General features: G+C 42.5%; 1 protein-coding gene across 3 annotated transcripts in view; it reads left to right on the forward strand.

Moving 5' to 3' along the window:
* Positions 1-13,925, forward strand: part of Usp20-33 (Ubiquitin specific protease 20/33) — a 90,178-nt gene that overhangs the window by 46,229 nt on the left and 30,024 nt on the right. For all 3 annotated transcript variants that reach the window (XM_075698288.1, XM_075698281.1, XM_075698274.1), the window contains one exon: positions 3,701-3,827. In XM_075698288.1, the coding sequence (XP_075554403.1) occupies positions 3,701-3,827 (127 nt within the window). The remainder of the gene's footprint in view (positions 1-3,700; positions 3,828-13,925) is intronic.

A 13,925-nucleotide genomic window follows, 5' to 3' on the forward strand; every position in this document is an offset into this window, starting at 1 on the left:
GCACTGTTTTTTATGGGTTCAAAGTGAAGACATTGTGCCCCCAAATCTGCTGCAGGCACGCTATAAGAATGTAGCGTGTCACCAGTTCTGGGAATCGGGGAAAAAAAAAATATTTGCAGTTTACCTTAAAGAGGGCCCCTCACCAGGCCCAATAGCAAATTTGGTTATACACTGGAAGTTGTTACGTGTCATCTAGGGAGCGTTCTGCTGCAAAAATTTTTTTAATCGGCTCATTAATAGCCGAGATAAAAATATTTCAGTGCCGTGAACCCATGATTTCAGCAGGCAAGCTCCACTGCCAAGCGAGACTTTCCATTCGCCCTGTCTAGCTTCTGCAAGCAAAATTTCTTCCCTTCGTTCTCCCATACCGGACCTTGAGGATCGCGTGACACATATGTCATGGGCCCCGCCTTCATTTTTTTTTTTTCTCCTCGCTTTTATTTATTTATTTTTTTTTTTTTTTTTTGGTGCTGCGCACGAGCTGTTGTGATTGTCTCGTTTCGTGCAGCACACGATTTTGTGCGCTCTGCACAAGGACACATGACTACCAGTATAATTCAGTGCTACACGAATAATGAGGCAGAACAAGCAGGTAGCAGAGCATGATCACGCGCTGGAGCACAGTAGAAAATGGCACAGTTTCAGTCGTGCATGTGACTGCACGACTGTGGGAACGAGCAGACGAAGCGGAAGTACATCTCTCTTGCTTCGGTGCGAAGTAAAACAAAAAATACATAGACATTCCATTTGGGTGTTTTATTATTTCTCTAAACTTCAATTTGTCAATTCAAGCAACAGATCCCACAAATAACAGATGTTTCCTTGAATAATTCTCGAACTCGCGTGTCACCACGAGCGACGTCACACTTCGGACACAAGTACGTAGGCGCAGGGACACTAGTACGTCACTTGGAGCGCAGTCGCTGCTAGGGAAAGGGAAACCGGCATTCGGATTGAAATTTCAGACCTTTCCGCGGCGCATAGCGATGTAATTCTTTGCAAACACGATCGTTAGCGGACATTGTATGCTCTGCGCTTGTTAGCTCAACATGGCCAGACCTGATAAGGAGTCCTTTAAGAGAAGGGAAGTTGATTTACACTTAAACCCTTCCGTGCCGCACTGTTCTGAATTTTGACCAAAAATTGCCAAATTATTTTACCACAGAATCCTTTGTGAAAAACAGTGTAGACAATATTTTAAGCGTTTAGTTATACAAAATTTTAGCAATTTACAGTAAAACCTCGTTAAACCGTACCCACTTACACAGTAGTTTTGTTTTAAAAGTAGTAAAGTCAACCCCGACTCAGCGGCCATTGAACATAATGTGTTCTGTATCCACATAAACCGTACCAGCTTATTGTGTACATATCGGTTAACACGTAGTGTTTTCACTTTTCGTCGCACAAACACGGCGGTGTGTTGTCTCCATCGGGCGGCCCAGCAGAACAACAAGCCTCAGAGATCAAAACAACGGCCTCCAAGCGCCCTGTGCGCTTGTGCATGAAGCCACATCAACATCAACATCATTCTGGCACCCTGCGTGCCACCGTGCCAGAGAGCGTTGTGGTGTCGGGCAAGCGAGCACTCGCATCATGACAAAGCTCGGATAAAAAAGGTGCCAGGTGCTCAGCATAGAAGAAAAATTAGACATCGTTCGTGCAATAATCTACCCATTTCTTGGCCAATCCCACATTGTGGGTAGGAGCCACACACGTGATAGGCAGCAACAACAACAATATCGAACGTGACGCGAAGTCGGTGCTGGCACACGACATGGGTCTACTGTTGACTACGGTGTGTGGCATTTAGAATGCGAAGAAGTTGCTCGGCAGCGCTGCTGCGACCACGAAGAGATGTCGACAGAGTTCGACTTTTCGCCACATTGCCTCTGTTGTTGCTGAAGTGTCGCCTAGCGACAGTGATAAGGATGACACAGAAAGCGACAGCATGGGCGATTCAGGCCTAACAGTGGCAGAAGCTGCACGTTACGTCAGCCTCATGAATGCAATCGTCGTGACGAGAACAGCAATCGTCGTGACGAAGACAGCAATCGTCGTGACGAGAACAGCACCCCGCAATGAAAAGGTGCCCCACGACTTCTGCAACACTACCGCGCCTGTGCACGGAGAATATGCAATGCCAACAAGGAATCTGCCATGCAAGTGTTTGCCAAGAAGATGGGGCTGGCTGAAAAGTTGGCTCGCAGGTTCAGTAAGTTTGAGACCACTGTTGTCGCTGCTAGGCCGCCGTGGCATCAAACAAAAATAACACTTTTGTCGCGCGAAGTGAATAAATACTGCATGTTTTTTTTCCCCTTTCATCACACTCTCTCTGAGTTCCGTTTTTGACTGGTAAGTGGGCGATCTCATGCTATTTCAGTTAAGCAATACTACCCTTTAGTACGTGCTTTTTTCAAGCTCTGGCCAACTACAGTTTAACAAGGTTTCACTGTATTGTAAAAGTGAAGCTTAACAGGTGTATACAAGAAAATTGCAAGAAAATTAATTGTATGAAGCTGAGCTCTTCTTTTACCATTTTTTACCAGAAACTCGTGGACGAGTGCAGTTCATTCTTGGCACAGAAGGGATAATGTTCATTATTGCTTTCGGACTGCTTTTTATGGCTGTGGCCTACGACATGTCGTCCTCTGTGCAGTTCACTGTGTTTGATGTTTTGCTTTTGCTGATTGACTCCGTAATCATTGCAAACGGGATGGTTGGCTCATGCATAGACTAAACACTTTGCCACTTTATCCTGGGACGTGCGCTAGACTCAGACGAGCCTTGGCCAAAGGCACATCCCCATTTTCCACTGCTTAGCGTGTAAAATAACATCTCTGTTGAATGAGGTTTCATAATGAAATTGGTGCATTGTTGTTGCCAGCATATGTGAAAGCTTGACATGTAACCGTCTTATGATGGCAATGGCTCTTATGGCAGGCTGTGGCCAACACCACAAATGCAGTTTTAATTTCATATTGTACTGTAACACTATGTAAACAACTTGGGGCACTGGGTATGGTGCCACTGGGTGTGTGTCCATTCTTGGCCACTCCCTCAGCGTGGATGTGCCACTGTGACATGAGAAGTATGACTCCTTAAATGTGTCTAGATAATTTTCATACTTCTCTGTGCATACGCAACTCCACATTCTTCCCTCGACAAGCACCATATAGTGCCTTAGTCCTCATAACGCAGATTGCTAACAGAACAGTTACAGGCGATGAAGCGGTGCTCGTGTCATCCACTACTGCTGCTACCTCTCAAACTCAATCTTCACAAAATTTAGATTCCAACATTGCATTCAATCTGGGTGTTTTTTTGGTTTTGGGGAGTAATCTTGTTCATTATAACCATTGGCAGGACAATTTTACCTTGTTAAAACAAAGTATTACATACATCGACCTCTATCGGAATTTCAAGGAGAATCGCATTTACTTCATTATATTCTTTATTTCATTATGGCCTGTTGTGTTATAATGATCTTAAGTGAATCTGGCAAGGGCCGACTTCACAATCAGTATAACTAACATTGTGACCCATTTTGGCCCAGCCTAATTTCAGTTGGGATTGAAATAGCTGGAATCGAAATAATGGAAGTCGACCCTATATGTGATCCAGCTGTGTACGTGCCTTTGTTTCTTTCGTGCCGTGTGATTTTTTTATGTGCCTCTGACATTTCTTGTAAACACTCTTCCAGTTGGTCACTATACAACATATGCGTTGAACCACCTCAACGATCAGTGGTACGAGTTTGATGACCAATATGTGACTTCAGTTGAGCCTCAAGTGGTGCAGAACTGCGAGGCCTACGTCCTCTTTTACAGGTTTGTAACCTTCCTTCCTTCGTCTTAGTTTATATTTTGCTTCAGTTATGATGTTTTGTCATATTGCATAAAATTTGAACATCTGTTGATTTTGCTGTGTAGGTATCATTAAGCATTGTTGTTCTCTTGTGGAAAGCTTTATACATGCGTAATTGCACTATGTTTTAGCTCGTTGAGTGAAACACAGGTTTTGGGAATCTTTTTTTTTTTTAATCTGCTGACATGGTTAGAAACTAATCAGTAAACATAAGCAAAATAGCTATAGTGAGGCCTGATAAAACAAGTCTAATTACTAGGCTCGTGCAAATATTCTATACTTTCGAATATTCAATAATATATTATGCTATTCAATATTTTCTTCAGCTCAAATTTCAGTAACACAAGTTTTCAAAGTGTTCAAAACTAACAAATATACAAGTTTTTCCACATATAAGCCACACACCCCAATTACAACACACAACGGGAGAAAATAAAGCGTGTATAACCTGCAGGAATATCTTCATACAATGCCCGAATCTTTGTAAACACAAGTCCCTATTCGCGGATGCATGAATCATCCACATTGTACCTCCAGCCAGTGGCTCCGTTTCCCACTTCTTTGGCGATGTTGATGGTGGAAAACTTTGCCTAACGTTGGTTTCACGGCAGTACAAGCCACACTGCCGTGAAACCAAACCTCGAGGCTAAATTCATGCTGCCGTGAAGCCACACCTCAAGTCGAAATTTGCCTATAACCCAAAGCCCGTACTTGCTGTCAGTTTTAAAATTTTGTATGCTTGCTATATGCGCATATATATAGTAAGTTTTTAAATGCCTCTGTTTCAGTGAGAAAGTTGCATTGCATAGCTTATAGCCCAGAAGACAAGGCAATGACAAATTCTTCGACAGCCACCTACTGACTTCTGCAGCTGGTCAATTATTCATAGATATTATTCAACCATATTATTCGCAGCAGCCAGATTTGTATTGACGCAGCACTAAACCATAACTTTGGTGACCTACACCCAGCAAAACAATACTGGTTAAAGCTAACAGTCAAGGCAGGCACAACGGTGGACGGCAAAGTGTTGCTGGAAGTTTTCCACTTATCAGTGATTGGGCCGTAGATCAAGTGCATGGTCTAAACTGAGGACTGCATAAGCAGCAGCCATGCCTACCAAGTTCACGTGTACACTGGCAGAACAGAATGGGTTAAGCTCACACGTAGACGAAAAGCATCAAGCTGAATTTGTGACAATGAGCAAAACGAGAACAAGGTAAAAGAGGGAGCCAATGTTTCGACAAGTGGAATTGTCTTTTTCAAGGCGGCATATGCGTTCCTCAGGGCAGTATATGTAGGTAGGGTTCTTCTGAAGAGGAGAGGCGGGTGGGTGAGGCAACAACCTGAAGCTGTGTTAACGGTGAAGGTGTAGAATTGAGAATAAAGGGGCACATGGCTGGTGACACAGCCGTGTGTCAGCTGATGTGTCAACGGTCGTGTGCACAGCACCCCTCTATTATCTGCTTCGCTGGAGATCAGTGGGCTATTATCTCTGTGAAAGATATAATAAAAGGAACGGCAGCAAACGCTGCTCATGAAAAAAAATGTTACCAAAATGGAATAAGTATATAAGTAAAAGAAAACAAAAGAAAGGGAGAAAAAAAACCACGAAGCAACCAAATGAAAATAACTAAGTGTTGTTGCCTATCGCTAGAAATTTAGCATAGCGAATAGATTCTAAAGCTCCCTCTGAAACGTTGATTGCAGTGTCTTGAACTTATGGATAAGGTATGATTCTCTCTATTTTCTTTCTCGTTCAGAACGGAAATTTGTCTGTAAGATGTGGAGTTTAAGTTCGCCAAAGTTATGACCTGGTTAGTTGAAAGGCTCAGCGACAACTTTGGGAAGCTTTTTAAATGTGTTGACGCGATGTCTGTTTAACCTGACGTTCATTGATTGTCCCCGTTTCACCGATATACTGTTTCTTACAGAAGGAACATTCAAGCGTATAAATCACATCCGAACTTGTACAAGCAAAGATAGTTTTCACTTCGTGTGTATTACTAGTTGCGGTGCTTTTGATTTTAATGTCACTTTGAAGGTGCCTGCAGTTTTTGCAACTGGGGCGACAACATGCTTTTATTACGGGTAAATGATGTTGGCTGACTTTTGCATGCACTAGCATGTCTTTAATGTTTCTGTTGCACCAATAAGTAACCCTTAGTACATCCGGGAACATTTTTCTCAAATACTCGTTACTTGTTTATATTGGGTGGTACCTCCGTAGGCTGTCGTTTGTTTGGGAGGTCATTTTAGAATATTTTCTTATAAAGGCTGGCGGTCTGTCAGATCTGGTCTAGGCTGTTTCCTAGCCAATTCCAATTGCCTCTCCAATCTTGATGTGACCTCATAAGCTCTGTCGAGAGCAACTTGCGGATAGTTTCTTTCTGCTAGCTTTGCTTTAAGGCCACTTAGGTGGTGGATATAATTGTTGTCTTCGCTGCAGATTCTTATTCGTTTCACTTGTCTGACAAATATTCCTTGCTTGCAGTGCCGTGGGTGACGACTGTTGTAGTCTAAATATTGCTGGCTATCCGTAGGTTTTTTGGTAAATTGTCGTTCTCAGTTTTCCGTTTTCTATGGAGACCATTGTGTCAAGGAAGTTGATTTGACTAGGGGAGTGGTGAGCAGTAAATTTAATACTCAGGTGAAAGCGATTAAATTGGCTAATTGAGTCAGTTAACGCACTTGTGCCATGTTCCCATATTATAAATATGTCGTCAATGTAACGCAGATAGGTGCGGAGTTATAAAGGGTAGGATTTTATCAGGTCTTCTTCAAGCTGTCCCATGAAAATGTTTGCATACGTGGTAGCAAATGGTGCTCCCATGCTAGTGGCGAAAGTTTGCAAGTAGGGAATAGAATAGAATTCAAAATAGTTGAGTGTGAGAAATAACCTAAGAAGTGACAGGTAAACTTCAAGGGTGTGCGCTTGGGGATTGACTGTGAGGGATTTTGATACGACTTGAATTCCTTCACTCATGGGTATGTTAGTGTAAAGGGCAGAAAAATTCAAAGTGACTAGAATAGCGTGGTCGGAAAGGATTTCGTTGGCTTTGATGCTGTCGATAATTCAGAAAAGCACGGCGTGTCTTGAACAAAAGATAGACCATTTTCTGCCACTCCTTTTATTATCTCTTTCAGAGAGACCATAGCCAACTGACCTCCACCGAAGCAGATTATTATAGAGGGGTGCTGTGCACACGGTCGTTGACACGCCAGCTGACATACGGCCGTGTCACTGGCCATGTGCATAGCACCCTCTTATTCTCAATTCTACGCCCTCACCACTAAAACACCTTCAGTTGTTGTCTCACCCACCCGCCTTACTCCCCCCTCCCCCCCCTTTAGAAGAACCTTACCTATATATACTGTACCGAGGAAAGAATACGTCACCTTGAAAAAACAAGTCCACTTGTCGAAACGTTGGCTCCTGCTTTTACCTTGTTCTCATTTTGCTGATCGTCTTGAATTTCCATCTACTGCCTTCCCTGTGTTTAAGCTAAATTTGCACAACCTGGCACAAACTGCTGACGTTGCGCAATGAAGGCTGCACTTCACAGCATCATGACAATGCACGATGGGTGAACACAAAATGCTCCCATGACCTTAACCATTACGAAATTTTAAATAGACTGAAGCACAACACTGAGCAAGCACCTGTAAAGAAATTTTCTGGGCTGCTGGAGCTGTAAGAAATGTTGAACTCTCATTTTTGCATGAAAATATCTAAATAACTGCACTTTAGAAATGAACTGTCTCTAGAGGGGAACCTGTTTCCTTTCTTGCAAGAACCAGGTTTTCTTAGATTTGTCAACATCTGGCTTTTCTGTCAAGGTTTTATCAGTGGTGGAACAGCTGTGCCGAGAGTGACTCTTTTTGCCATTCTATGCCAAAACGGCATTTTAGCGGAAAATTACACCAAGCCTGCACCAAACCATGCATAAAAGCGAAACCCTCCTTCCATCGATGCTTTGCAGCTACTAAAACATAAATAAAAACCAACAGCACGCTGTCATTATCATCGTAGAGGGAAGCAGAGGCCCGTCCATAGAGTTTCTCACTCCATAGTGAGAGTGTCTATGGGCCCGTCAGAATCGTCCGGTTCATCATTTGCGCATTTTTCTCTGGTGGACGTACAATCTAGTGCTGCTGTACCATCTTGCTGGCCCTTTATTTGCTGGCACTTGATGTTCATTGAACCCGAGTGGTACCACAGAGTTTGCCTAAAGAGAATGTCACATTCTAGGATTAAAGGTAAACTTTGTTTATATGTTTATGAATGATAGTGGGGCTTTGCAAAAGAGCCGCTGCAGTCAGAATCACACATGGTGCATAGTTAAAAATGGCATTAGCAAATGTGGTACACGGCAAGAGCCGCCACATCAATGGGTGCCGCCATGTTCATTGACGCAAAACTTTTGCGTAGAGTTTGTGTTGCTGCGCTATTTTGGTGAAAAAGCATCGCAGACGCAAACGCAGAACCGTATTTGCATCTTGCGCAAGTGCAGTGGTACAGATGTTTTTTCTGTTGTTTTTATTTTTATTTTTTTTCCCTAAATTTTCTATGTGCATGGCATAACATGAGTATATTGCATGATGTCATGTTCAGTGCAGGCGCGCATACTCAACCAGTCTTGCGGTGAGCCTTTGCCCACTGCATCCTAGGTTAATAAGCACGCGTTTGTTGACGATCTGTCAATGGTGCCTTCTCTGCACCGTATCAGCAAACCCGGCCGAGCGCCCTTTGTGCGTCACAGTGTGAAGGAGCGTCGCATCCCTTCCTGACCATGCTTGCAGGGTAAGCCTCGCACAGATGCACACAGATGCGTCTTCACAACATGTAGACTATATCAGTTAATATCTGCATGGTATATGGTAAGTGCACGTGCATTGGACCCTGCGCTGAAATTTCTTGCTGCTGTGACAAATTGGCTTTTTGCCTGCACTAGGACCTGCACCGAAAGGTGAAATGGCTGTTCCACCACTGTTTTATGCAAATTCCACAACTATTCCAACTATTCGCTTTGAAGTTATTCGACACTAATAACTATTCGCTTCAACTTTGCTTTGAACTAAGAAACTTGTATTCACACAAGCTTAGTAATTACTGATGCATAATTGCACCATCTAGCGGCAGGAAATAGTACCTTTGCACTCATACCCAAGTTGAAAGTGATGACTGTGAAATTGGGAACATCACTAGCATTACTTGATACAAGCCCAGCTTCCGGTACACTAGGAACTAAAAAATTGATTGCTGGAAAGGCATGTCAGGCATGTGTTTTTTCAATAACTTTTTTTTAATAGCAATTTCCAATAACTGTTACTGTACAATGTGTATTCAAGAGATTCTTGTTTAAAAAAGTTTTTAGTGGCGATGACCTTCAATACCAGACACATTCTACACTTAAGGGTAGTTGCAGGGCCTCTATAATAGCAACTTCTAGGGAGGGGTGGGGAACTTTGACATTTACGAAAATTGTCAAGACATCCTGTTATTAGTGAAAAAGACAGTTATGAACGTGATGTGTAAAAAGATGTGAACATCAGGAATCATTGAAGAAAAAAGCTCAGGTTACAGTGTAATTGATTTCACCAATTCTGTACGTGCTTACGGCTATAGAATTAAGAAACTGACCTTACTTAAAGGACCCTGAAACGATTTTGACAAATTCATACAAACGTACCGAGCATTTAGAGTAGGCCCTTCTAATCATAAAGTGCCACACTTAAGCCCTCTGCGTAAAGTGTGTAATTTGTTGTAAGGTTTTTTTAAGAATGTGGACTGCTACCGATTGCAGCAGTGCCTCTCCCCTGATTTTTCAGCTGCCCCATCTCCATCAACGTAGCGGCGTGCATATGGCATCAGTTGAGCAAGCTAATCAGTTGGCTACCTACGTAGCATCATTGATAATTTTCCAACTTTATGGTGAACAAATGTTCATTATAGTTGGAATGTGGGTAATTGTTTCTAGAGAATACACTACAGTTTATCACTACACTCAAGCACTTCCGGCACACAGCAAGTGTCGACTGCTTGATTTACCATGTGCTTCATGTTGACGCGAGCTGCGTGGTCTGTGTTGGTCTCGAGGACCATCAGTTGCCCTTGTTGCATTGTGGGCTGCAAATCTAGCAATTGACAGCATGTTAAGCTGCGATATTGTGTCCCTCTGCAAGGCAACAGGTGAGCGGAGTGGCTTCAGCGCATCAGACTGTCTGTATTTGATTGGCACTAGGATCTACACATTTGTGGCCGTCACTTCAAATCAAATCAAAAAGGGAATTTTATTACACAATAATATGAAAAGTGCGTACAAAGATATTTGGTCCCATAGCCCAAAGCGGCTAGTGATATGTCCAATACAAAAAATGTTTTGCAATGATTAGCAGTCTTACACAAACAAAACGCGAAAGTATCATACCATAAGCGGTAAATACTATATATAATCACAGAACTGCACTAAAAAAAAACAACAAAAACATAACTCAGGAACGTGTTTGACAAGATAAGAAGTGGCATTTGCATGTAATGTCAAAATTTCTTGAGAGTTTTATTTCAAGAGGAAAATTGTTCCACAGCTTAACACCAGAGAATTGAATTAATCATTCGCCGTACACATTCCAACATAAAGGGAGATGAAGATTACCGTTGCTTGCATGCCGTGTGTTTAAGGACGGAAACATGAGAATGGCACGCGGCAGAGGTGTGTTTGTGTTTATTTTATTTACTAAGCAGGAAATCTTGTAGTAGTCTCGTATGTCAGTAAATGGCAGTATACGCAGCCTCTGAAATAGAGGAATAGAGGGATGATGCACCGAGGCCAGAGGATTACTTCATGCCAGAGGATTACTACCACAAAATAGAGTTTTAGCATGTCCACTATTCTGGTAAATAAAGCAGACTGGACATTTTGCCAGATGGGTGGAAGCGCAAACATGAGCAGCCTGCAGGGTGCAGCCATCTGGGAGCTCGGAGCTCAACCAGACAAACACAGAGCTAATATAGCAGTAACCCAATGTATTCTGCTTGGTTGTTGGTGTAAATTTTTGGCAGCAGCATAATCATGAACACATTGTCTTTTTAAATATTTAAAATGCTTTACACTTGGTAACAGCAATATTTGCTCTGTCTTTGGTTGGTTGAATTCTGCACCACCAGGTGGCTGCACCATTAAGGCCACCATTAAGCCATCAAAATGCCGAGCTCGCCTGCTGTTATAATACCAGACACGTTTGGTGCTGCAACAGAACACTCACAACAAATGCTGCTTGGATAGCTCTCGCTGGGGATCGACGGCCAGGTGGCTAGCGGAGAGGTTGGTGACGCTTCGCATGCTGGCTCCAAGACAGCAGAAGTAGATGTCGCGACACCACGTTGTGACGCATAGCCAGTGAAAGCACAGCTGAGCTCCGATTGCTTGCTGAACAAGTTGAAGAGGAAAAGCATGGCTAGGGAGGAGCTTGTAATTGTCCGTAGCTCACTTCATATGAGATGCTTCACTTAAATTTTGGTGTGAATATTTTACTGTAGCTGTACTTTACGCGTCTACAAAATTTGTCCAAACTGTTTCGGGACCCATTAATTGCTGTTTCACACTGAACAATTATATTACAATTAAGGTTGGCCTAGTAATCTCAAACTGTGTGCAGGCTATGTAGCAACAAGTAGTGTGACAGGCAAAATTATATGCATGTAATAAAATAAAAATTGGCTTTAGCATTCCTTGCCAAAAATTTCCAAGCACTACTGCAACTTAATCCTGATGCATTTGGTATCGTGCAACATTAATTGCCTAGCATTTTTTATTTATTTATTAATATACTGACACATGTACTTTATCTTTTTCGGGTGACCGCTTTTCACTGCCTAACAAAAAGCACAGGGACGCGCCTGCATGTATCAGAAGTTTCTCAAATATTGATGGTTCTATCCGCTCTCTGTTGTCACTGAACCTTGTGTAATCTGATTTCATATATGCGCGACACGAATGGTGTAGAACTTTCTGAAAGACAAGTGGGCACCAGCGATTACTCCGGAACCTTCGATGACTGATGTGTAAAAGCAGACGCGCTTGAGCTGCTGAGCAGATTTCGACGATCGCCGACCATGTTCGCCGCTATCGCTGTGCTTTGAGTGTAACTTGCCTTTGTGAGCATAAGTTCACCCAATAAAAAGTTAGTTTCGTCATTCACAGTTTTGCCACTGTATTATTCACCGTCACGACTACGCGACAATACATTCAAGGTCAGAAGATATTACAAAGGGAAGTTGTTAAACAAGATGTTGCTGCACATCAATAAGAATTATTCTAGAAAAGAACAAACATTATGCGAAAAATAGTGGCAAGTTTAAGTTATACAATGTTTGGCTGTGTAAAACACAGCAGTACAAGTTACAAAATGTAGTTTCCTTATACAATGTTAGCTAATAATTTCATAAATACATTGTGATATTCAGTAGTGGGTAGTGATGCGGGAAGGTGATTCCATTCATTGGATGTATGTGGCATATATGAATTTAATTCTTTCAGGCACTGTGTACACAGTTGTGCATGCCAAGATTGTGCATCAACAGCAAAAAGCAGTGTGTCGCATACATCTTGAAACACTTCTGATTGGAACTGGGCTGCAAGTTTGAATAACATAGGCAAGATATTTCAATAAAACGAGTGGATACGTAGATAGATGGTCATTTTCACTCGGTGTGAGTATGTCATTGTATGCAGCGGGTTCACTCCTTTCATTATTTTTCACAATGTGTTACACCAGGCATGATTATCAAGTGGCTGGATAGGCACTCAAGCCTACTTGACATGAAAGAGTTCATGTTCTCATATCTGATGTTCCTGTTAAGAGTTTTCGCTTGGAGTTTACATTCTGTAAACATAAAACTCACCAATGAATTTAAAATTCCTAATTCTGCAGTTATATGCTTTCAGATTGTGAAAATGTAAGAAATGCAGTGAAAATAAGCTTTAAATTAACAGGATTGGTGCATGAAAGGGTTGAAAAATGCAGTTTCCTACAATGTGTTATACCAACTTCATGAACATGATCAAGTCTTGGTGATATATAGTGTCTGCAAAGAATTGGTTGCTCGCGCAGATCACGGTGACAATACAACCTACAAAAAAAGCACTACCTAAATGCAATATTTTACAGCAAGTTGCTACGTTTGTAAGGTTAAAGGGGTTTGTGAAAAAACAGTCCATGGATAGCATACACTGCTGTGATCATCTCAGCCAAGTTTTGCAGTCGTGTGCGGTGTGTGGAGCTCACAAACGGAGTATGAAATCATCTTTTTCTCAAATGCACTTTTCAACAGAAGCCTGCTGCTCGCTCTTTTTGGATGCTTTATTTCGCAATATAGCAGATTCACATATGTAGCTGCTATTAGTGAATAGCTGACATCAGTCAAGAAGAGTATTTAGATCAATGCACTTCTTGCTGCTGTTAATGCATATATTTATTAACAAAGTTTAATAAACAGGCTGAAGTAAGCAAAAATCAGCTTTTGAATTTTGATAATTACGTACTTCCGCAAGAAGCGGACTATCGTCTGCTCACACTCTGCCGCGGCTGCCCGTGTAAGAATTGAACTTTGGCCACCCTGCTTATCGGTGTCACAGCCATTCGGTCTCGATAATTTCAAGTAATTTTGAACACTCAACTAGCCTCGAACTGCGCAAAGCTTAAGATCAGACCACTCCTGGCCGCTCCTGATAAAACGCCTTGGCAGACTTCTGTCACGATCCACCCCAGGTCGTGAACAAGGGAGGGCTTGTGGCACCCTCCGATAGACGGACGCTCTGCAGCGTGGGGGTGCTGAACGATGACTGACTGGCGAGCAGCCGTGCTCGTCGGTGTTTATTGTGGTGCGGTGACCAATGTTGCCTGCCGAGCTTTTGCAGGCCACCGAGCTTGACGGGCGAACCAAGATTATGCCCGAGGGGGCGTCACATACTTGCTACAACTTCCCTTCGGATTGAGCTATTGATAATGCTTCAAAATGCGCAAGTTGGATCTGGGTACTATCCATCGCTCAAGCTGCT

The sequence above is a fragment of the Dermacentor variabilis genome, chromosome 1 (assembly GCF_050947875.1).
Source record: "Dermacentor variabilis isolate Ectoservices chromosome 1, ASM5094787v1, whole genome shotgun sequence".
In the NCBI taxonomy this organism is placed as follows: domain Eukaryota; kingdom Metazoa; phylum Arthropoda; class Arachnida; order Ixodida; family Ixodidae; genus Dermacentor; species Dermacentor variabilis.